This window comes from Heptranchias perlo, chromosome 28 (assembly GCF_035084215.1).
Source record: "Heptranchias perlo isolate sHepPer1 chromosome 28, sHepPer1.hap1, whole genome shotgun sequence".
NCBI classification, from domain to species: domain Eukaryota; kingdom Metazoa; phylum Chordata; class Chondrichthyes; order Hexanchiformes; family Hexanchidae; genus Heptranchias; species Heptranchias perlo.
The window spans coordinates 9007271-9032856 of NC_090352.1; the positions used below are offsets into that span (position 1 = coordinate 9007271).

The 25586-nt window shown below is 43.2% G+C and overlaps 1 protein-coding gene across 1 annotated transcript in view; it reads left to right on the plus strand.

Moving 5' to 3' along the window:
• rasa4 (RAS p21 protein activator 4) overlaps positions 1–25586 on the plus strand; it is a 188945-nt gene that overhangs the window by 153954 nt on the left and 9405 nt on the right. The window contains exons 13-20 of the mRNA XM_068008013.1: positions 3668–3860; positions 5879–6016; positions 9127–9271; positions 13735–13907; positions 15482–15619; positions 19161–19296; positions 22434–22554; positions 23653–23714. Coding sequence (XP_067864114.1) covers positions 3668–3860; positions 5879–6016; positions 9127–9271; positions 13735–13907; positions 15482–15619; positions 19161–19296; positions 22434–22554; positions 23653–23714 — 1106 coding nt within the window. The remainder of the gene's footprint in view (positions 1–3667; positions 3861–5878; positions 6017–9126; positions 9272–13734; positions 13908–15481; positions 15620–19160; positions 19297–22433; positions 22555–23652; positions 23715–25586) is intronic.

Genomic DNA, 25586 nt, shown 5'->3' on the forward strand with positions numbered 1-25586 from the left:
TTACTCTTAACTTTTCCTCCAGTTGTTGACCTCCCAGACAAAGCTCCTTGGCCTCCACCAATAGCATTCTTAAGCCAGCCACTTGGAGGCACACAAGAGTAGCCTAGAGATGACACTCTTTCCAATTGTCCTCTGCCATGAGGACATGCCTGGGTTCCATTCAGTGTTGAAGCATCGCATCGAACTCAGTGTGGTGGGAAGGTTTCAACCTGCACCCCCATCACTTGGTATCATGTATTGGTGCCCCACCTAATGAGTTCCAGTACCTAACTTTGAAAGTATTTCCTCATCCACTACAGTTCCATTTAATTTCAAATAATTTATCACTCTTTAGTTACCTCTGAGTCAGAAGGTTGTGGGTTCAAGTCCCACTCCAGAGACTTGAGCACAAAATCCAGGCTCACACTCCAGTGCAGTACTGAGGGAGTGCTGTACTGTCGGAGGTGCCATCTTTCGGTTGAAACATTAGACCGAGGCCCTGTCTGCCCTCTCAGGTGGCTGTAAAAGATCCCATGGCGCTATTTTGAAGAAGAGCAGGGAAGTTCTCCTGGTGTCCTGGCCAATATTTATCCCTCAACCAACATCACTAAAATAGATTATCTGGTGATTTATTTCATTGCTATTTGTGGGACCTTACTGCGTGCAAATTGGCTGCTGCATTTCCTACATTACAACGGTGACTACATTTCAAAAGTACTTTGTTGGCTGTAAAACGCTTTGGGACTTCCTGAGGTCATGAAAGGTGCTATATAAATGCAAGTCTTTCTTTCTTTACCTATATCTGCCAGGATCAGAAGATTAGAATGCAAGAACGTAGTTAGAAGTTATTTTCAGTTAAGCAAGATGATCCACGAATGTGGGGAAGTGTAGTTTCATTATTTGGTATTATTATGCAAAGCCAGTTGTATTGATTGGATTAAGTGAGTCAGATCATAATTGTTACTCCATATGTTCACTTGCTGTGAAACAAAATCATCTTAATGATTCGTATCTGACCTCATCTTACCAAGATTTTTCTCAGTCTGTCTTTGAAAAGGTTGGACAGGCCCCTGGGTAATGTGGGAAAGATGTGAATATGCAGTTCAGATCTCAGGGGGGTTCTATTGTTGCACCTGTGGGTTATGCTATCATTTAGCTGAATATTGGGCAGTGTAGCACACCCCTAAATGTAAGATGCTTAGACTGCTTACGGGAGAGAATATCGAAAGCAAAGTCCTAAACATGGGACAACCCATGCTACGAATTCTGAGATTTACTGTACCAGCCATCATTATTATGACTCTTTGAAGAAGAATGTCAAAATGATACCAATTTGTGCTCAACTGTAGGTAGTTACTCCATGGAATGGCAATGATACTACCCAACTCATTTCCTGTAGTACCCTTAACAACTGGCAGAGGGAGACTCATTCTGTCACTCCTTGGATGAGTTCAAACCCAGGTCACCAAGATGAAAGCACAGTAGGCTAATCCACTATGCCACACATTCTCACTTTGTGTTCCTTCTAATGAATGAATCCTCTGCACCCTGTCTGATGAGTCAGGGTTCTGTGTGCCTTTTAATGAATCAACCTCCCTTTGGCAGAACCATGACTCAAACTATTTTGAGTGCAACTCGTTGATATATTATAACAGGCATGACTATATCCTCCATTCTTCTGGGAAATTGCTACAGAATAATAGATGTTAAAACCAAATCAAAGCAGTGATAGTTTCAAATTTAAGAAGGTGTTAATATCAGATCCTAAAGATGAAGCATATTCACTTTGGTAGGAAAAATAGAAAAACAGAATATTTTTTAAATGGTGAAAAACTAGTAAATGTTGGTGTTCAGAGAGATTTGGGTGTCCTCATACAAGAAACTCAGAAAGTTAGCATGCAGGTACAGCTTGCAATTAGGAACGCAAATGGCATGTTGGCCTTTATTGCAAGGGGGTTGGAGTACAAGAGTAAGGAAGTCTTACTACAATTGTGAAGGGCTTTGGTGAGACCACCCCTGGAGTACTGTGCACAGTTTTGGTCTCCTTATCTAAGGAAGGATATACTTGCCTTAGAGGCGGTGCAATGAAGGAATTTCTTCACTCAGAGGGCTGTGAATCTTTGGAATTCTCTACCCCAGAGGCTGGGGATGCTGAGTCGTTGAGTATATTCAAGGCTGAGATAGATAGATTTTTGGACTCCACGGGAATCAAGGGATATGGGGATCGGGCAGGAAAATGGAGTTGAGGTTGAAGATCAGCCATGATCTGATTGAATGGCGGAGCAGGCTCGATGGGCCGTATGGCCTACTCCTGCTCCTATTTCTTATGTTCTTATGTTAAGCAATCCATGGGAACCTAGCCTATAAGTGACACTGAGGTATATGTAACTCTGACCATTTTTCCTTCCTGTGTGCAATACTCTACGCTCATCTGCATTATTTTTTATTGTTCTGTCCATTTACATATTTTATCCAACATACGTTGTAACTCATTTTCTCTCTTTCTCTCTCGTGTTCTCCCTCATTTTGTCCCATTTGTTCTCTCCCTCTGTCTCTTTCTTGCTTGTATTCTCATTCTCTCTTCCACTCGCGTTTTCTCTTCCTCTCATCATCCCAATGTCTCTCTCTCTCTCTTTCTATCTCTTTCATGTTCTTTCTCTCCTTGTCTGTTTCTTACAGTGTACTAAATATCTCTTATTATGTCCTTATTCTGTTTACTGGGGTCCAATCCCTATTCTGATGCTGAGTTCTAGTCTCATTCTCAAAACCTCTTCTTACCTTCACTTTACTGAAACTTACTGATCCAACTTGTCCGATGCCAATGCTCTCAGTCAACATTCCACCTGATTCTCCAAGCGTTTATCTCCACATAGTAAATAAAAACAGAAAAAATATGGAGTGAGAACAAAAAGCAGATTAGGGCACTGAAGAAAGAAATATTGAGACAATGAATCACAGAAATAAAATAGATGGAGAGAAGCAGCAGGGAAACAAAGGGAGGCTGCAGTGAAGAAGGAACATAGGAATAAATACAAACATAACCATACAGATAAATAAAGGGACTGCAAAGAGAAAAGAGGCTAACACAGAGGGGAAAGAAAAGGTAAAAGGGAGCAGATGAAGAGGAGGAAGACAAATTAAAGAGAGAGAAATACTTTACATTAAAGAATATGTTTTAGTGACAGTGATAGTACCCACTACAGGCTGGCTCTAGTCTAGCTCGTAGAATAACCAGGCTTATTTGAAAACTGCAGGTGCTCCCCTTTGATCAGATTTATTGAATTGGTTATACTGCACTTGTGGTGCAGATGCCGTGTTTGTTGTCCAGATTCCAGGATCGCAGATGGTCTCGTTCATTTGATACAGTTCTGAAAGTAACAGTGTAAGAGATCTCCAAGAATTCGTCTTACATCAAGCTGCTTGCCTTCAGCTGCAGTATAACGGCAACAGGTGCAGGGATAACCTGTTTAGAGAAAAGTAGGCACCAGAATGTTCAATGGTAGTGAAGAAAGGCAGTAAATGACTCACCATGCATGCTCTGTGACAGCTCCCTCTCCCCGGGCTGTTACATGTACACTACCTACTGTGCTATGTATGACAGTGATGTATAATAACACACTGCAAGGGAAAACCAATTGCATTATACATATATATATGTACTTTTGAAGAAACAGCTCCTTCCTTTCAGTTGTTCAGGGCTCCATCGGTGCCAGACGGAGGCGGATATAATTCAGCAAAGCGCACAATGTCTGCAGTCCTATCTGACAGAGCTGATTGAGGCCATTGTGAACTCAGTGGGACAGTGCCCTTCCATGATCAGAGCCACCTTCAGAGAGCTCTTTAAAAGTGTGGAAGAGCGATTCCCTCAGGATCACTACAAGGTGTGTACTACAGCAGCTGCCTCGTGTTTACCAGCTTTCTGAAGCTACTCGTGTCTCATCAAGTCTTTCTCACTTTCCCCTGTGCACTGATGTGAAGAAAACTGGAATCTGAAATAAAAACAAAAATACACAGCTTCCCATCAGCATCTGAAAGAGAAAAGCATCTCAATGGTTCAGAAGTGACTATTATCTAAACTAGTTAATGCTGATTGACCCACTGCGTATTTGAATCCTTTCCTGTTTATATTTTATGCACCGATGTATTTGAATGAATTCCAGACTCCTCTCTCACCTCTTCTCTTACTCAGTTCTGTATCTCTATTGGAGATTAGAGCCTATTCTTATTCATACACCACTGCCACGTGGGAGAAGGTGATCTTTGACTTATTCATCATGGTGGACAGACACGGGGTACATACACCGTTTCCCTCCAATCCCACAGCCATCAAAGTACTAACAAAGTCTGTTTAGCATGGAATTTCTCATACAAAAAAATGTGATGGCTATAAATTAACGTCAAATATGTGCAGGTACAGGAACTCCACAGGTGGGATTCAGATTTAAGTCCACTCCTCTGAGTTCCCTATCTCCACCATGCTGCTCTCAGAAAGCATTAGACATGGGTCATGCACATCCCTACGGTGAGGAGAGGAAAATCAGAGGGGCAGCCCATCAACAGGAGGCTAGTTTCAGAGTGGCATTGGTAGTGATTTGGGGATGGCTCAGTTGCCCATCTTCTCAGCCACATTAGGACCTGGGATGAAAAACAGAATCAGGGAAAAAACTAAAGCATAAAAAAAACGGCCATCAATTCGTCTTGTTTTCACTTTTTAATAATAATGTATTCATTGGCTGAATTCCCACTCCTCCCTCCTGAAAACAGAGCAGAGGAAAGCTGGATGACAAATTTATCACAAAATGTTTCACATGCCAGTAGAAGATTCTTTACTATTTGATTTTTTTTAAATTAAAAATATCTCAGTGAAACTGGATGAAATATCAGCGATCGGCCTCTGACAGTGATCTCTTGAAACTATGAAGGTCCACACTGTGAGTGAAAAGACAGTAAGAACACATTAACAGCCAGGTTGGGGGTTTTGCTTCAGAACACAGTTAAATAGTGAAATATGTACACCATCTTTATGGTTGAGTATATGTATGTTAAAAGTACGACAAAATTCTGAGTTTAATTTCAAATGGAATAAGAAATCCACAGCAGGGCTTTAGAAAAAATGACTCATTACTCAAGTGGCAGTGGAACTCGTTAATGCTGCCAGTCTCAAGCCTTCCCTGCATTCCTTGTTACTGGACTGGTCAGCACACACACCCGGCAAGTTCCATACAGCCCACAGCAGAGGACTCCAATTCTTGGGGCTAAAGTTTTCACCCATTGACTAGAATTCTATCACGTGTACAAACATGAGTATTATACCAGCAGTTCTACTCAAGAAGTCCTCATTAATTAATTCACTGTCACAAATGGTTATGTTTAGGAAGTCCTTCACCAAACCAATAACTGGTTATTTGAGCTGTCAGGGAACAGATAGCTGGAGCTATAGCTCTTTTTCCCCCTTTCCTAGTGTAACTAAAATGCCTGATTTTGATGAAGCGTGCGTACCCAAAGCAATATAGCATAGGTTTTTGCTCTTTACAGATGTTTATTGGTCTGCTGTGTGTTCTCAGCATTCTCTGGTTTTATTTCAGAATTCCAAAATTTGCATTTTTAAAAAAAATTTGATGAATTCAATGCTGAATTAATGAATCTTCCTGCAATTAAACCCAGTACCGTGTTTTATGCAGCGAGTTGTTATGATCTAGAATGCACTGCCTGACAGGGTAGAAGAAGCAGATTCAATAGTAACTTTCAAAATAGAATTGGATATATACATGAAAAGGGGAAATTTGCAGGGCTATGGGGAAAGAGCGGGTGAGTGGGACTAATTGGATAGCTCTTTCAAAGAGCCACTTGACCCCTAGATATTGCGCTCCTGTTAATCCTCCTTTTGGTTTCTGAACAGAATATCAAGTATGTCGCAGTCACCAGCTTTCTGTGCTTACGCTTCTTCTCACCGGCCATCATGTCTCCCAAGCTCTTCTATCTACGTCCTAAACACGCAGACGCACGGACCAGCAGGACCTTGCTGCTTCTGGCCAAGGTAAGCTGTCCTGGGAATCGATATTACCACACCGCTGCTTCACTCCTGAGTTAATTCTGTTTTTCTTCCATTTCCCTGCGCATCCACGAGATGACGCAGTTGCTGGAGAAAATAATAAGCGTCTTTGTTTTTAGAAATGTTTTTGACGTGGAATTACAGAGCCAACCCTGCGATCTCGGTGGAAGCAACACCAGGCGTCCTTTGAATATAATGGATGGAAAGTTGCAGCTTGTGCGCCCGCAATGCGCTCCCGGTGAGCATCACTCCCCGCCGGGAGCAGGGGATCCGCCCCTGAATGTCTGGCGGGGAGTGACGCTCACCGGGAGTGCATTAATCTGGGCAGATCCAAGTCAAATAGCGCAAAAGATCACAGAATTTTAGGCGTAAGTGAGTTAGTCCTATAACTACATTACATCCAAGTATCTGAGATCGTTTAAGTCCGTTCAATGAATGATTCATGGGAGATTTCATGTTCAGACTTGTGCTATTGAGTTTGTGCGGAAATTTGGGCGCAGTTGCACCTCGGCCAAACGGGCACAGCATTGGGCACATTTTGGGCGCGATTTGCCGATTGCGCCGCTAGCGGAAACTCAAGGCCTGGATCTTGAAACCTTGTAGCGTTTGCCAAAATTCGAGTAAGCTCTGATTTCCCAGGAAATTCCCTTATGCCTGGCACCACATGTAACAAGTCAAACAAAAAGAAGCCGTGTATGTTTTAGCAGGCTGGCGATAGGCAGCCGTCGTTATTTACTCATTACTGACCCTGGGGTGCTCAGTACAGGCCTGAGCTCAGCAAATGGTGCAATTAAAGACCAGCAAGAACCATAGTACTTGCACTAGGAGCTGCATTATTTTTATCAGTTTAAAGATGGGAGGGTAAATTCACTAATTCCATCAGGAGGGATTGTGGATCAGAGATAGGGCTAAAACAACTTACATTTATATAGCGCCTTTAATGTAGTAAAACATCCCAAGGCACTTCACAGGAGCGTTATCAGACAAAAATTGACACCGAGCCAAAGAAGGAAACATTAGGACAGATGACCAAAAAGCTTGGCCAAAGAGGTAGGTTTTATGGAGGGTCTTAAAGGAGGAGAGGGAGGTGGAAAAGTTTAGGGAGAGGTTTCCAGAGCTTAGGGCCTAGGCAGCTGAAGGCACAGCCGTCAATATTGAGGGGAAGGAAGTCGGGGATATACAAGAGGCCAGAATTGGAGGAACGCAGAGACCTCGAAGGGTTGTAGGGCTGGAGGAGGTTACAGAGATGCAGAGGGCTGAGGACATGGAGGGATTTGAACACGATGTTGAGAATTTTAAAATCCAGGCGTTTGGGGACCAAGAGCCAATGAAGGTCAGCGAGCACAGGGGTGATGGGTGACTGGGACTTGGTACGAGTTTGGATATATCAGTGCAAAGGAGTTAAATGTAGAACAGACCACCAGCGAGGCTGGTGGAACACAAACCTGTGATGGGGTTCAAAAAGGAACTTGCCAAGGTTCCTGTCAGTAAAGAGGATTCAGGGTTATTGGATTCAGAAATGCATCAAGATAATCTTGTGGGAAGTTGGAAGTTTGAGCCGATGGACCAATGGTCTCCTCCTGCCTGAAAATTGTAACTATGTAATATTGTAGCCGTCTCCAACCCAGACTCCCTCTGACCAATAAATTCACCCAATAGTCTTACCACCAGGACACACTTAACAAGGAGAGGCGTTTTTCCATGAGAATTTGGTTTACCTGACTCTGGTCAGATCCAGGCCCTGCTCTCCCTGTTTATGTTTACTGACACTCTCTGTAACCACGGAAGTAATCAACATATCGAAAGGTGACTGTTCAATTAAATGGGCCGAAATGTTTCTGCCGTATTGCCAATCCTGGCCTATAAACATAAAGTTGTCCCCGCACAGCACCTGAATGTGGAGAGACTGGAGAAGCTGGGATTGTTCTCCTTAGAGCAGAGAAGGTTAAGAGGAGATTTAATAGAATTGTTCAGGATTATGAGGGGTTGTGATAGAGTAGATAATAACAAACTGTTTCCACTGGTGACTGGGTCAGTAACCAGAGGACACAGATTTAAGACAATTGGCAAATGAACCAGACGGGGGGATAAGGAGACATTTTTTTACTCAGCGAGTTGTCATGATCTGGAATGCACTGCCTGAAAGGGTGGCGGAAGCAGATTCAATATTAACTTTCAACGGGAATTGGATAAATACTTGAAAAGGAAAAACGTGCAGGTCTATGGGGAAAGAGAGGGGGATGGGACTAATTGGATAGCTTAGTCAAAGAGCTGACACAGGCACAATGGGCCGAATGGACTGTTACTGTGCTGTATGATTCTATAAACAGCCCACAATCAGAAAATGTGCTACACTCCAAGGAAATATCGTGTATAAAATGAGGATGAGACAGACAACGTAAATGCAGCAAACATCCCATAATAACATCAAAAACACAATCATCATTGGAGGACATTTTCACAGTCAAAATTGATTGGCTCAGTAAGTATTTATGGAATGAAGATATTTCTACAACAACTGCTTCTGTTTAAATAGAAAATGAAGTACATCATGGCCGTGCATCACATTAAATAGACACAAAGGGTAACAAACTATTAAAAGGTGAGACATTGTCATTGAATAAGTCAAAAGACGAGCACAGTTAGCGCTTCTTGTGCCAGAAGTACAGAGCACAAAAGCACAATGCGCACAAACATGGTGAGAAGACAAAAACAGTGGCAATAGCTTTTGCAGATTTGAACGGGAACATCAGAACCAGATCCTCAGGAAACACAGACCATGTACCAGCACCAACAAAACGTGGTGCTGTTGAAAGGGAGTATTTATCCCTCTACCAACAGCAGTAAAATAGATGATCTGGTCATTATCACATTGCTGTTTGTGGGCTCTTGCTGAGCGCAAATTGGCTGCCACGTTTCCTACATTACAACAGCAACTACGCTTCAAAAAGTACTTCATTGGCTATAAAGCACTTAGGCTCATCCTGAGGTCGCAAATGGTGCTATATAAATGCAATCTTTCTTTTTTTCTTTTTACATCATCCTTTGACAACGAGTGGCATGAAGAGCAGACTGTACTATTTTCTGTCTTGTAGGCAATCCAAAGTATTGGCAACATGGATGCCAACGTAGCCCGGGGAAAGGAAACCTGGATGGCACCGCTGCAGCCCCATATTCTCCACGGAGTCACGTTCTTTAAAGACTTCATCGTCAAGCTAATTGACATTGAGGAGGATGAAGGTGAATACAATCACAAACTCTGTAAAGATGCATTTCACTGAAACAATGCATTAATCAATCCTCAGGTACTGGCGTTGACTAATCAACTACCTATTGTCTTCGTTTGGTATTTATAGATCTATTGGATAGTGTGAGATGTTTGGATATGGGGCCCATTCTTTCAATTTTCCAACAAAAAACGGCGTCTGATTAATTTTCCATTTAGAGGAAGAATTATAACTAATCACAACTTAAGCAATCAAACAGTATAATAGCGTGATTAGTAGGGTCACTCAGAATCTTAGCAACTTACCATGGCAACAGCACGCCACAAACCAGGTGCCTGGGCTTCAGTGCCCAAATACCCGATATATCCTTCCGCTTTGCGAAGCCCTGCATTGGGAGTGCTAAATAATTTTTTTTATATTACCCCATAGTCTGTTAACAATCCCAACTGCCCTGCGATGGTTAGATGACGATGAGGGGAAGGGTACGGAGGATGTCGACGGCTCCTCGTGTGATCTAACTAAAGCAAAATACTGCAGATGCTGGAAATCTGAAATAAAAACAGAAAATGCTGGAAAACACGCAGCAGGTCAGACAGCATCTGCGGAGAGAGAAACAGAGTTAACATTTCAGATCGATGACCTTTCATCAGAACTCGAAGATGTTAGAGATGAACAGCTTTTAAGCAAATACAAGAGCGAGACAAATGGGGTGGTGCCGGGCAGGGGGAATGGGGAGGAAAGAACAAAAGGGAAGGTCTGTGATAGAGTGGAGGGCAGGAGTGATTAAATGACAAAAGGTGCAAGGCAAAATGGTACAAGTAAAGAAACGAAAGCTGGGTCCAGAGGAGGTGTAAATAGCAACAGCAGAGAGGGAGGGAAGCATGGAAAATCTGACAAAGCGGAGATGGCTCCCGTGGACCGGGAGTGTGGCGGAGAAAGGTGGGTAGACCCCAGGGGTGCGGACCACCCCGCCAGCCGTGTACCAATAGGGGATCCCCACCCCAAGCACCAGCCCTCACCTCCACTCCCAGAGGCTCTGGTGCAGCCATCCTCCATCACCGGCGTCTGCTGTCCGAGAAAATGGGAGCGGTGGCTAAGATCTAAAGTTGTTAAACTTAATGTTAAGGCCAGAAGGCTGTAAAGTGTCTAATAGAAAGATGAGGTGCTGTTCCTAGAGCTTGTGTTGAGCATCATCGGAACAGTGTAGGAGGCCAAGGACAGGGAGGTCAGATTGGGAGTGGGATGGAGAATTAAAGTGGCAAGTGACCGGAGGCTCAGGTCACACATGCGGACTGAAAACAAGTGATCTTTGTGTAATCGCGCGTTTAAACAAGTGGTGGAATCTAACCAGACGATGGCTGATTAATCTTGGTTAACATTTCACAGTCTTCGATGCAGATGAAGAAGAATGTGCCCTACGTTATATATACACACAGTTCTGTGCGGTGATTCTGTTGGAACGCTGGTAGTCGTGGCTGATTCCTTGCGGTCGATGAGGTAGAACAGGATTCAAATTAAAGTTTTTTTTGAAAAATCAAAATAGGATTGAGAGAAAACAGGGAAGAGGGGACATTGTGGACAAGTGTGGATTAATTAGGGAAAGCCAGCACGGATTTGTTAAAGGCTATTTGTGTTTAACCAACTTGATAAGAGTTTCTTGATGAGGTATCAGAGGGCCAATGAGGGCAATGTAGTTGATGTGGTGTATATGGACTTTCAAAAGGCATTTGATAAAGTGCCGCAAAATAGGCTTGTCATCAAGATTGAAGCCCGTGGAATAAAAGGGGCAGTAGCAGCATGAATTGGCTAAGTAACAGGAAACAGAGTAGTGGTGAATGGTTGTTTTTCGGACTGGAGGGAGGTGTACACTGGTGTTCCCCAGGGGTCGGTACTGCTTTTCTTGATATAAATGACTTGGACTTCAGTGTACAGGGCATAATTTCCAAATTTACGCATGACACAAAACTTGGAAGTGTAGTGAGGAGAATAGTGATAGACTTCAAGAGGATATAGACAGGCTGGTGGCATAGGCGGACGTGGCAGATGAAATTTAAGGCAGAAAAATGCGAGGTGATATATTTCGGTAGGAAGAATGAGGAGAGGCAATATAAAGTAAAAGGCACAATTCTAAAAGGGGTACAGGAACAGAGAGATCGGGGGTTGGAGGTATATGTACACAAATTATTGAAGGTGGCAGGGCAGGTTGAGAAAGCAGTTAAAAAATTATGCGGAATCCTGGGCGTTATAAATAGAGACATAGAGTACAAAAGCAAGGAAGTCATGTTGAAACTTTATAAAACACTGGTTCGGCCACAATTGGAGTATTATGTCCAGTTCTGGGCACCGCACTTTAGGAAAGATGTGAAGGCCTTAGAGAGGGTGAAGAAAAGATTTACTGGAATGATTCCAGGGATAAGAGACTTTAGTTACGTGGATAGACTGGAGAAGCTGGTGTTGTTCTCCTTGAAACAGAGAAGGTTGAGAGGAGATTTGATAGAGGTATTCAAAATCATGAAGGGTCTAGACAGAGTAGATAGAGAGAAACTGTTCCCATTGGTGGAAGGGTCAAGAACCAGAGGACATAGATTTAAGGTGATTGGCAAAAGAACCAAAGGTGACATGAGGAAAAACTTTTTTACACAGCGAGTGGTTAGGATCTGGAATGCACTGCCCGAGGGGGTGGTGGAGGCAGATTCAATCATGGCCTTCAAAAGGGAACTGGATAAATACTTGAAAGGAAAGAATTTGAGGGGAAAGGGCGGGGGAGTGGGACTAGCTGGATTGCTCTTGCATAGAGCCTGCACAAACTCAGTGGGCCAAATGGCCTCCTTCCGTGCTGTAACCTTTCTATGATTCTAAGATCAGGCAAACAGAATTAAATTATTTCAAATTTTGAACCGAAGTTGTGTTTTCAAATGTTGTAGTTCTGCAGTGTTAATGTTCCTGCATTAAAGGTACCGCAGTGTGGTCTGGTTTTAACATTATAATGACGGTGGTTATTTCAACACTACAATGAACTGAAAAGTTGAAAAATGATCCAGCCTAGTGTGACAGTCAGGGACCTGGGCCTATTAGGATTCACTGACACTGTCCCCTCTTTAATCTGCTAATTTCTCCTGAAGGCATTGACTTCTGGTGCCACAGTTCCACAGGCTGGTCCCTTTCTGATAACTCCCGGAATGGCCAATATTCATATTTGTGCCAATACAGTGATCGCCATCTGGCTATTCAACCATGGAAAGCATCATAACCTAATCCAGTCCTCACCTGATACAAACATGATTCCAGCAAAAGTCTCTGGGTAACGATCGATCAGATGGACCCTGGGTGGATTTTACCCTCCCTCATCTAAGGCAACTGAGGCCAATTGCAGTGTCAATACTGGCATCATGGCTGAGATCAGCTAACTCAGCACAGGTTAGGAATCAACCCCGGGGACCTATAGCATCAGGCTGTAGGGCTCAGTTACATGCGCACATACGAACAATGACGGACAGGAAAAGACCCTCTGGTCCATCCAGCCTGTCCCACACAATTGTGATCACAATATATACACTCCCCGCCCCACCCAAAACCATGTGATCTCCTGGGAGAGGCAAAAAACCAGTTAAAAACATGCTCCTTTAACCATTTTCCACCCTTGTACAGCTCAAGTTTGACCCTAGTAGAAGAGAGCATTGTGACAGAAGCAGCCTTGTGAGGATGTGCTATCAGACTGGTTATCACATCGCTAGAGGGGCTACAGCCATCGTACAAACAGACCCCTGAAAATCCACGGGTCCCGTAATTGGGGTGGAGCAGGGCTGCTGGCTGCTTGTCAACCTGCTCTCGCCAAGTTCCTGGGGTCGGGGCGAAAAGTTTGAAGCCGATGGGAGGCTGCTGGCGGAGATGATGGGGTGGGGGCAATATTAGCGGCGGAGCCAGGCAGCTGGTGTCTGAGGAAGATGTCTGACAAAAGTGGGCCTCGTTTGCAAAAATGCCAGCCTTTTCAAAATGTGTGGGCCCCACGTCCGCCAGGCTGAGATGCTGGCACGCTAAGTAAGCCTGCTTGCATCATCCTGTCAGTCCCAGTGACATCAGGTGTTTAGCCCCCATTACCAATGGAAACTCCTGTGTACGGCAAATGAGACAGGGGGGGTCGGGAGGGGGGAACTGGCTCCCACTCCAATTTTCCCTACACAAGCTCTACATACGGTGCCATCACACTGATTTAGATGCAGGCGTTCGGGGCCATAGTGTTTTGCCACAAGAAAAGGCAGTAGGAGAAGGACTCTCGCACATCTCCTGGTGGAGGGTTATACGGTGGCGTTGGCAGAAGCCGGGAGCAGGTCACTCGTCTGCCCTCTCAGTTCGAGAGGGTCCACAGTGCAGAAAGGCAAAGAGTGGAAAGGGGAAGTGAAGTGAGAGCACGTGTTTCTCTGCAGTTAATGAATCAAAATCCACTAGTCTGTCCTTTTGGTGCCTGCTTCTTTTCAGAGCTGGAATCCCAGAAACGAGTGACGCTGCAAACAACATCAACCATTAAAGAAGGATATTTATTAATGCACAGAGCCAAGGAGAGGGGAATCCTAACATCGTCTCACTTCAAAAAGCATTATTTTTGCTTAAATTGTGAGGCACTGTGTTATGCTAAAATGTCAAATGCAAAGGTATGTGATTTTTTTTCAATAGTTTTAATATTGTTTTAAAGGAGCCTCTTACTGGAACACTGTCTGACTCCTGGCTACACATCATTTCTATAATACACAGCATTATGTAAAACTTGATTAGAACCTTGGTTAGCCCACACTTGGAGTACTGTGCACAGTTCTGGTCTCCATATTATAAAAAGGATGTAGAGGCACTGGAGAAGGTGCAAAAAAGATTCACAAAGATGATACCAGAACTGAGAGATTATACTTATCAGGAAAGGCTGAACAGGCTGGGGCTCTTTTCTCTAGAAAAGAGAAGGCTGAGGGGTGACCTGATAGAGGCCTTTAAGATAATGAAAGGGTTTGACAGAGTAGATGTAGAGAAGATGTTTCCACTTGTGGAGGAGTCCAAAACAAGAGGTCATAAATATAAGATAGTTACTACTCGGACCAGCAGATTGGTGAGGTCTGGCGCGCAGATTGGAGGATGTGGGATTTAGTGGTGCACAAACGTTATTCAATGTTTTAGCATAACTCAACAATTTGTAAACATAATGATGGGACCTGCATCTATGTTTTACGTTTGCGATGTCTGATCTCTGTTCAGACTTCGTACAGACAGCAGACTGTTATTTTTAGCAAATAACAGATACTGGCTACCTTTAAGAGATTTTAAGAGACATCCTCCCTTTAAGAGATTGGGGCTCCCCCTGCTGGTGGAAAATGCACATTTCCTTGAATCCTCGTGTTAACGCTGCAAGAAGGTAAGTCCTCAGGCCGGACAAATGATTCATCCTGCCTGCGACAGAAGCACTGGGCGCGGGTTAATCGTGGATCGCGATAACCACGGCCGGTTTCCGGCCCTATCCAATTTAACCCCCTATGTACCTCTGTGTAATTCACCTCAATGTGTCAGGCCATACCCTCTCTATAACGCCCTCTCTATAACACCCTCTCTATAACACTGTAACATTCTCCGAACATACAAAACTGAACTTCCTCACTATTGAAGATCCATAAAAAGGTGCCCTCTTCCTAACATGCCCCTCAGCATGGTTCATCTCTGAGATGAAGGCATATCTTTGAGACTGTCCAAAACACCCACCCAAACCTTTGACCCCTGCTACCTAGTAGGACAAGGGCAGCAGGTGCATGGGAACACCATCACCTCCAAGTTCCCTCCAAGTCACACACCATCCCGGCTTGGACTTATATCACTGTTCCTTTAGTCGTCGCTGGGTCAAAATCCCTACCTAACTGCACTGTGGGAGCACCTTCACCACACGGACTGCAACAGTTCAAGAAGGCAGCTCACCACCACCTTCTCAAGGGCAACTAGGGAGGGGCAATAAATGACAGCCTTGCCAGCGACACCCAGATTCGGAGAATGAATACTTTTTTAAAAGCCAAGAGCAAATGAGTTCTGAATGGCAGCAAGTTCCATGGCCCACTCTTTATTGGATGCACTCCCCACCTCAGCTGGCCCGCACAGATTCTCTGAGAGGTATTTCCCAGTTAGATGCAGCAAACCTCAGCCTCGTAGCTCAAACAAGGTGACCTTTTTTGAATGCACCGTTTGATCCCTTTTACAGAAAAACGCATTCATTCCACTGTCCAAGGTCAGAGCAATAGAGAAAGTCGACGAGAAGTGTTTTGGCAGCTCGTACGTCATGCAGATCATTTCAACTGACGGCAGAGGACAATTTGAGATAATGTACTTACAGTGCAAGGTATGTGGAACTGCGGCTGCCCCTTTAAGGAACACTTCCTGCATGAGAAACATCGCGTGTCCCACAGCTCCTGCATATGAAACCCCCTTCTGTTCACGTAAAATCTGATTTTTAATGATACATAATGTTCAGCTGGCCCAGCAGCACAAAAGTCACGGTTGCATCCTAATCAGAATTATTTTTTATTTGGTGACACACTGTCAACCATTTAATAGGACAGCTCGTGTATGTAAATAACAACAACCTGCATTTATATAGCGTCTTTAACATAGGAAAACATCCCAAGGCGCTTCACAGGAGCGTTATCAGACAAAAAAAATGACACAGAGCCATTAAGGAGACATTAGGACAGGTGATCAAAAGCTTGGCCAAAGAGGTAGGCTTTAAGGAGCGTCTTAAAGGAGTAGCGAGATTTAAAGGGGCGGAGAGGTTTAGGGAGGGAATTCCAGGACTTAGGGCCTAGGCAGCTGAAGGCACGGATGCCAATGGTGGGGTGAAGTCCTATGTGCCCTTTAAGGAAAGCCTACACAGAATGTTAACCACTCCCTGATTCTTGAGCACATTTATATTGGAACTGTTTGCTGATCATTCAGTCTTTCTCTCCGTTTTTGGCTTCCATGAGACTCATTCTAGCAAAAGCTGACCAACAGTTTCAGAAAGGCAGACCTCGACCCAGAGAGCTGGCAACTCGAGAACACCCCTGACACATGAAAACAAGTACTTACACAGGCTTTGTAACTTAAAGGATAAGATATACACAATATTCCTTCACTTGTATTAGAGGGAAAATAACATAGGGGCGATTTTAACCCTTCCCACCTGGCGGTAAACGGGCGGGCAGTTAGAATCGGCCGAGAGACTTACCCTCTGACTTCCCGCTGTCTTCAGTTTTAACCTGCTCTTCTGAGCAGGCGGGAAGGACATCTGCTGGAAACTACCGGGGTCCTTCTTTAAATATGCAGATCAGGTTGTGCTCATGTCACCAGTGGCCTGAGTGGGGAAGCCGTTGTGTTGAAACTGACAGGTAAGAGAGTTGGGGCCAGCAGAGGCCTAAAGAGATCATTTTTTTAACCCTTTATTAAATTTTCCAGGAGGAGCAGGGGTTTTCCTCCAGGCCCCACAAAGAAGGTTTACGCCTCCCCTGCCCTGGGCTCCCTACTACCCGATCTCGGGACCCTCCCAAACATTCAAAATGAATGAACTGCCCATTTCATAAGTCTGCTTACAATGATTTGGAAGTGTGGACAAAAACAGCCAAATTTGCTGATATAAAATTGAGAGGGAAAGCTGCAAGTAACAGAGAGACTGACAGATGGACTAGTGCAAGGTCTGAGATTGGGGAAGATGAATAAAGAGATTATAGGACACAACACAGAAGGGGATCTAGGGATAGGTCATTGAAAGCATCCGTGCAATCAGCGACAGCAGTAAAAAAGGCAAAGAAGATCTTAGGGGTGAATAGCCAGAGTAACGGAACATAAACCCCAGGGGTACTAGTGAGCTCAATCCCATCTGGAGCACCGTATATTACTTTGGTCAGTGTATTACAGTGGGGACATCCTGTGTAGGAGAGGGTACAGAGGAGGCAACTAAACTGATAACAACGATTAGGCACCTGAAGTATGAAGAGAGACTGAGGAAACTAGGAATGATCACACCGGGGAAAGAAAGGTTCAGGGGAGACCTTTCAAGATTCTCAGAGATAAAGGCTTGGAATTTGCTCCAAAAATAACGGAGAACCGATCAGCGCTCACGGTTATTTACGGGCAAATAGAAGAGCAACTTCTGGTGAGCACACACGCACAGTTGAACGTGCAAAATCTCAAAGATGCTGTATGAGATTCCCCGCTCGTTTGAAAGCTGGTGAAATGAATGAACCAGCACAAGTTGCTGCATTGCCCAGCTGGAAACAAACTAATCTCTCCAGAAAAAGGTACGCTGGGTTTTTGAGGGCTAAACTAACTTTTAACGGCGTGGTAAGTCTTAATGACTGCCAAACAACCTCTCTGCCACTGAAAATTAACTTTTAAAAATGTGGAGTCTCATTCCTTCTGATTTTAATTGTTGGAGATTTTTTCTAAAAATTAAGTTTCTCTTTTATCTCTGTCTTTTAATTCAATATTTCTTACCCTCTCTTTATTTCGCTTTCTCTAACTGATTTTACGGTGAATTTACTGTTGTAGCTTTCACTTCCTGGTTCTGACTCTGTCAAGAATGCTTCAATCTGATTGGTTGAGGGGACAGCGAGCTCCTTTCCCCGCTCACACAGCTCACAAATTCCCGGGAGAGGACGCTGCACTTCTTTGCAGCTCACCATTAGAGGAAGTTCCCGCACTAAAGCCCGTGGATCGTTTGCGGGCAAGTTTAAATCTAATGAGTGGCGGGCGCCATTTGTTTGCCGCTTAGAACAAACTCCGGGCCAATAAATCTCCCTCCTAGTCTTTGCTCAATGTTGACAGATCTGTAACAGGAAGATTATTCTATAAATGAACATGGTAATTGTTATTAAAGAATTCTTACCGGGGATTATTGACCCTAATGAGGAGCTTGGAGGAGGAAAGGTGACCAATCAGGTTTAACGACTTCACACAGAGAGCAGTGAATGAGGAACAGACCACCCAGATAGACAGTGGAGACAGAAGGAATTAGTAGCTTTTGGTGAAAGAAACAAATTAGAGTTAGAATATGGTATTTTTGTTTAACTCTGAGACTAGTCGATGGTCTGTTCCAGTCCTGTACATCCTTGCATTCCTGTTCGTGATCTAAGGCCACATATTGTTATAGAGACCGGCCAAGTCTCACTCATTTAGAGTGAAAATCGCTCATTTGGTTTTAAAATGAAACCTGTTTTAATGTCTCATTCTGATGTGTGGAACCTGTCTCTGCCTCAATCATTGATCGTAAATCTCACTCCTGGGAACATAGGACTTGCTAGATGAAAAAAGACCAAGGTCCATCTGGTTCGCCTTCTACCATCCTGGTAGTCACATGATACAATGATAATGGAGTTTTTGACTAATCATAGCAACCAATCTATCAATTAGTCTACAACAGAGCCAGACACGTGGTGAGGAAATCCCCAGTGGTGGAGAGCTTTGGGAAACAAAGTCAGCTGTTCCTCCCAAGCCTTACCACTTGTCATGTCTCAAATTATTCAGATACTGTATCCCAAAATGTTATTTTCTGCAAGTAATCTACCTAATTCCTGGTGTTTCCCCATCATTGACAGGACTGTAATAAGTGGATGATGATGTAAAGGAATATGGTAATTAAGTTATTGTGGAACCCTTATTGAGGATTATAAGATAACTTAGAGCCGTGCATAGACCCAGCGCGGACTCGATGGGCCGAATAGCCTCCTTCCATGCTGTAACCTTTCTAAGATTGTATGATTCTACTGTGTAGTAATTGGTGGGGTTTTATATGTAGCTTATGTGATACAAAGTTGTTAACAACTGGGTTTCATTGCACCTCCTTAACCTCTTCACCTTCCCTTGAAAATTAAAATTGGTTTTGACTGATTAATTTATTTCATTCTTAGAATGTGAATGAATTAAATCAGTGGCTATCATCGTTAAGGAAATACTGTGTTAGCAATGAGCAAATGCTGAACTCCTACCATCCTGGCGTGTTTAAAGGGGAGAAGTGGAGCTGCTGCCACCAAAAGGAGAAAGCAGGTACTGCAGTTACTTGTACCCTGTGAAGGGTTTGTCCAGGGTCCCCATGCGTTGCACTGATAGCTTCCTGAACAAAGAGACTCATTCAAAATTAATGAGCTGCCCATTTCAAGTGACTATAAATGACATAAACAATGTTTTCCTGCAATGTAAATTAATTAAATTCCTCCATTTCACTGTATGCAGTCTCTGAATAACGTGCAGACTGTAAACCGTTCATGTAAATCACATCTATGGCAAGCCTATTAGTGATGTATGAAAAATGTCAGACACACAAGAGAATGACTCAAATCTCCTTTATTCAGACAGGAACTCCATGTGATTTGTTTTTTTCTAAATGATGCTTATGTTTTAATCGACTACCTACAAATTTAGTGCTCTATCAAGTGTATTTAACCAATTGTAATTGTTATAATACACGTGGTGTTGTGACTGATACTGAGAAATGGCAAGTAGGAGAGAGAAATAATGAAAGAGAGAGAGACAGAGTGAGACATTTGAAACACGGGGAGAGAGTGAGACAAGAGTGAGATAGGAAACACTGGGAGAGAGTGAGACAGGAGTGAGATAGGAAACACTGGGAGAGAGTGAGACAGGAGTGAGATAGGAAACACTGGGAGAGAGTGAGACAGGAGTGAGATAGGAAACACTGGGAGAGAGTGAGATAGGCGTGAGATAGGAAACACTGGGAGAGAGTGAGATAGGCGTGAGATAGGAAACACTGGGAGAGAGTGAGATAGGAAACACTGGGAGAGAGTGAGATAGGAAATACTGGGAGAGAGTGAGACAGGAGTGAGATAGGAAATACTGGGAGAGAGTGAGATAGGAAACACTGGGAGAGAGTGAGATAGGCGTGAGATAGGAAACACTGGGAGAGAGTGAGTGAGACAGGAATCAGATATTTGAAACACTGGGAGAGAGTGAGACAGGAGTGAGATATAGGAGAGGAAAGGGTGGGGTAGAGGGGCAGGAGTGGGGCCTTGGAGAGAAAGGAATGGAAATGGCAGGTTGGAGGTGACTCACTTGCTGATATTCCCTCTCATGTGAAGAAGCATCGAGTCTCTACCCATCAACAATTGGCAGGATTGGGAAGCTGGCATGTGGGGACTGTTTGGCACATGCCCATGTCCTACTGCTCGATGGTAAGTGTGCTGGATCACCAGTGACCACACTGCAGAAATACTAAGGTTACATAGGATGGTGCAACAGAGAAAAAAAGGAAAAAATTCCTTACACAATTTCTCATTCTTTCTATCCCACAATCAGTCTCTTCCTACTCACTCCTTTAAAATATTACAGATTGTGTGTGTATATATATAGCTACCATATCTTGTACAATTACACATCCCATTTTGTATCCATATAATAGACTATATTATAATACCCTTTTAGCCCCTACAGTACCCTAAAATACCCTAGAATAGGTGCAATAATCTACAATACCCTACTGTATCCTTGAGGATCCATTACTACCATACTGCTCCCTTCTGTAGCACTCTAGCATGGCCTTCAGTACTCTAATGCACCCTGGCTTACTGTCCAGTATCCTACAGTATATTTCATTAGTTTCTGTACTCAACAGCATCTTCTGGTGCCCCTACAATAATCTTCAGTTACCAACCATATTCAGCTAAAATGCACCATTTGTTTTAATATTTTATCATACAGTTCAAAATCCTATAATAGACTACAATGCCCTACAGTGGCTTTCAGGGTGCCAAACCATCCTCCAGTACCTCATCAAACCCTGCACTATCCAACCATCCAGATCAGTATCCTTCAATACCGATAAATTCAGTGTCCTACCTTTCCCTTTGGGATTGAACTGTTCCCTTTGACACCCATAGTATCTGGTTATATACTACAATACTCATCAGTGTCTGACTGTGCTTCTCAGCAACCAACAATGCCTGAACATACTTCCTACTCTCACAGTCCCTCATATACTGGCCTTCATTCACACGCTCATTCTCTCCCTCACTCTCACGTGCTCTTACTCATTTGTGCAACCTCTCACGCGCATTTATTCACTCACTCGCTCTGTCTCCCTGCCTCATTCTCCCATCTGCTCACTGATTAACTCACTCTATTTTCCACATTCACTGTAAAAAGAGATTAAATTGTGGAAAACTATAAAGACCACATTAATGTAGAAATACATGAACAGTTACTTGACCATAAAAAGAGAAAAGCATGATGGGTATTTGACCAATGTTAACTCCTTGACTCCCATACATAGGGTAGTTACAATTTCACACACACACACACACAGAAAGACACAATTGTCCTTGGTACGTTGATAATTAAGTTGGCTGTCCAGGTGCTTGGTACTGTCTGGCCTCCCCCCGTGTAGATAAGGATATTGCTGGCTTATAATATAATGAGAATACAGCTTCTTGAGAGGCCATGTAGCCTTGATTCTGACTTCAGCCTTACTGATTAACCAGCTTGGAAATTAGGGAGGTAGTGTTCTCTCATGCCTGTAAAGCCTACGTGCCAAAGCAGGAATGAGCTATGGAGTCCAGAGGGTGGGTTCCCTATTTTTGATTGACTAACCACTTGACCACTGAGAGTGTACATGTACGCCCATATTCAATGATAGACAGACATTACTGAATTAAGTGTATAAAAGATAACCGCTTCCTTTGTTCGAATTGAAGTCGTAGTCTCAACCCTTGATTGAGGTACACTTCCAACTTGTACAAGTTTCTTAATAAATTCTTACTTGTCTGAATTAAGTGTTTGGAGTTAATGCATTGTGTATAATAGGTAATTAAGTTTTCGACAAAATATTCCTCACCACAAGCACCAGCCTTACCATTGCATTCCCTCCTGTTAATGGAATTATCTGAGCTATAAACTACTATTGGTGAAAACCTCCCCAACTCAACACATTTGCAGCTCACAGCACTTCTCTGGCTTTGCATCACCTCTCTGGCTTTAACAATCTACCAATAACGGATAAAAAGTTTTAACCCCCAGAAAGCCTTCCATTATCATCAGAAATGTACTGACATTGTAGAGCAAAAAATTCTCACTATAATTTCACTGAACTTCTGTAAGTGAAATGATTTGGAGACAGTCGGAGAAATTCCTGAGCAGGAGGTGACTCTGTCCATGTATTTACTGTTTGACAGCTCCAGGATGTGACAAAACCCACTTTGGTGTGACACTCCAGGACTGGAACGATCCACTTAACCCCGATTTAGAATCCCATCTGATTTACAGGCAGCTGCTTGCAGCCAAGGATTCATTAACGTGAGTATCTAATGAAACAGCAAATGTGATGGATTAGCACCTTTTAGTGCACCTTGACCATCAGCCTTCTGTTAGGTCTTCCTGTGCCACATGGCATCCTTCACCCAAGGGAGTGATTGGACAACTTCTTCCCAAGCCTATGCCAGGGTCACTTTGAGCCAACCACTTGGAAACGGGCAGTTGCTGCCCAGGCTGGGTGATCAAACTCACTGGCTGATGTTCTCTTACCTCCTGTGAAGAAACACAGAGCCTCTACCCAACAACGATTGGCAGGATTGGGAAGTTGGCATGTGGGGACTGATTGGCATATGCCCATGTCCTACTGCTGGATGGTAAGTGTGCTGGATCACCACTCACTGTGCGACCACACTGCAGAAATACTGAGGTTAAAATACTGACTCGCTCGCACCAAACTGTATAAGATGTGACTCTGGTGAGTGGGTGGTGGAAAGCAGGACTCCCTATAATTGAGCCCATTGTTTCAGCAAGAGCAACGTACCTACACTGTCAACTTTTATGATTTTTTTAATTCATTCTCTTGATATGGGCATCGCTGGCAAAGCTGGCATTTATTGCCCATCCCTGGTTGCCCGGAGAAGGTGGTGGTGGGCCATCTTCTTGAACTGCTGGTAATGGTTTGCTAGGTCACTTCAGCAGGCAGTTAAGGGTCAACCATGTTGGTGTGGGACTGGATTCATAGACAGGCCAGACCAGGTAAGGATGGCAGGTTTCCTTCTCTAATGGGCATTAGTGAACCATTGGGTTTTTACAACAATCCCATAAATGCATGGTCACTTTTACTGATCTTACTTTTTTATTTCCAGATTTTTTAAACTGAATCCGAATTCTCAAACTGCCATGGTGGGATTGAATTGATATTCCCTGGATTACTAGTCCAGTAACATAACCACTGATTTGTAGCATATAAAAAAATGTAAATGTGTAATGAGTATGTCTGTCTGTTGAATGGTCTAATGTGACAGTTTGCTTATTATTTAATGTAACACTTTGTTATTTAGTCTAACACTTTGTTACTTAATGTAACAGTTTATTAATGTAACAGTTTATTAATGTAACAGTTTTCTTATTTCTTCATAGAGAAAAATACTTGGAATGCAAAGGGAAGAGTGATGTTACCACCCCAATGAAAGCACGTGAAGGTAATATGTCACATTGAGAACACATTCTCCCAGTGGAGGAGTGTGTGGAGTTTTGGGCCCACGAAGGGATGAGCAAGATAAATGACAAACATTTAATGGGATAGTGTTGCATTATTTAAGTAGTGTAGAATATGGGAGCCCAGGATGGTTTCTTATGCTTTCATTTTAAAGATTTATTAATTATTGGCCTTTTACACAATCCCCACTTCCTTTGCCCCATCACTGAGGGCCTTCCCTGCAGCCGTCTAGACCCTAAGCTCTGGAATTTGCTTCCTAAACCTCTCCGCCACTCCACCTCTCCTCCTGAGACCCTCCTTAAAACCTACCTCTTTGACTAAGGTTTTAGTCACCCCTCCAAATATCTCCTTTGGCTTGGTATCAAATGTTATCTGATTATACTTTTGGGATGTTTTCCCATGTTAAAAGCATTATATAAATGCAAGATGTTGTTGTTATACCTTGTAACCCATTGGATATTAGATCATGTGGTTAGATAGTTCGTACTGGGACGAATAGGGAGAGCCGGTATATGGGAGACTTCATTTATTATTCATTATAGATTTGGATGTACAGTTAGATAGAATCTGATTAACACAAAACCTGGGTCATTGATCATATCGTCAGGGTAGGAGAGAGTAGGAGCCAGAGTCAATCAGAATAGTGGCAATTAGATGATGGTAATCGTGGGGTTTAAAAGCCTGTAGAGTGTAGAAAGGAAGGACTGAGGGACACAAGGGGAGTAATTTTAACCTAACTCGCCGGGCGGGAAACCCATTGGATCAGGTGGAAAGCCCGTTTTACACCCTGCCCAGTACCACTCTCCACTGAGTTCAATGGAGAGTAAAATCGGGCGGGGTGTAAAATCAGCATTGCACCCGATCCCGTCAGTTTCCCGACGGGCAGGTTAGGTTAAAATTGTTGCCAAGGTTGGGAACTAAATATTCCAGGGTACATGACATTTAGAAAAGACAGGCAGAATGGAAAATGAGGGGGTGTAGCCCTAATAATAGAGGATGACATAAGGACAGTGGTGAGGAAGGATCTTGGCTCGGAAGATCAGGAAGTAGAATCAGCCAGGGTGGGAGTAGTTTATAGGCCCCCTAACAGTAGCAATACTGTTGGACAGAGTATTAATCATGAAATAATGGGACCTTGTAACAAAGGAAATGCAGTAATCATGGGGGACTTTAATCTGCATATAGACTGGGCAAATCAAATGGGCAAAGGTAGTTTGGAAGATGAGTTCATGGAATGTATTTGTAACGGTTTCCTAGAGCAATACGTCATGGAACCAACCAGGGAACAAGCTATTTTAGATCTTGTATTATGTAATGAGATAGGGTTAATTAGTAATCGCATGGTTAAAGAACCTCTGGGGAAGAATGATCATAATATGATAGAATTTCACGTCAAGTTTGAAAGTAACGTACTTCAGTCAGAAACTAGAGTCTTAAACTTAAATAAAGCCAATTACAGAGGTATGAGGAGCGAGTTGTCAAAGGTAGATTGGGAAATTAAATTAAAAAGTTTCACAGTTGAAAAGCAATGGCAAACATTTAAAGAAATATTTCAATATTCTCAACAAGTATACATTCCATTGAGAAATAAAAACTCCACGGGAAAAGTGATCCACCCGTGGCTAACTAAAGAAGTTAAGGAGAGTATTAGATTGAAAGAAGAGGCCTATAATGTTGCCAAGAAGAGTAATAAGCCTGGGGATTGGGAGAGTTTTAGAAACCAACAAAGGACCACCAAAAAATTGATAAAGGAGAAAATGGAATATGAAAGTAAATTAACAGAAATATAAAAACAGATTGTAAGAGCTTCTACAAGTATGTAAAAAGGAAGAGAGTAGCAAAAGTAAACGTTGGT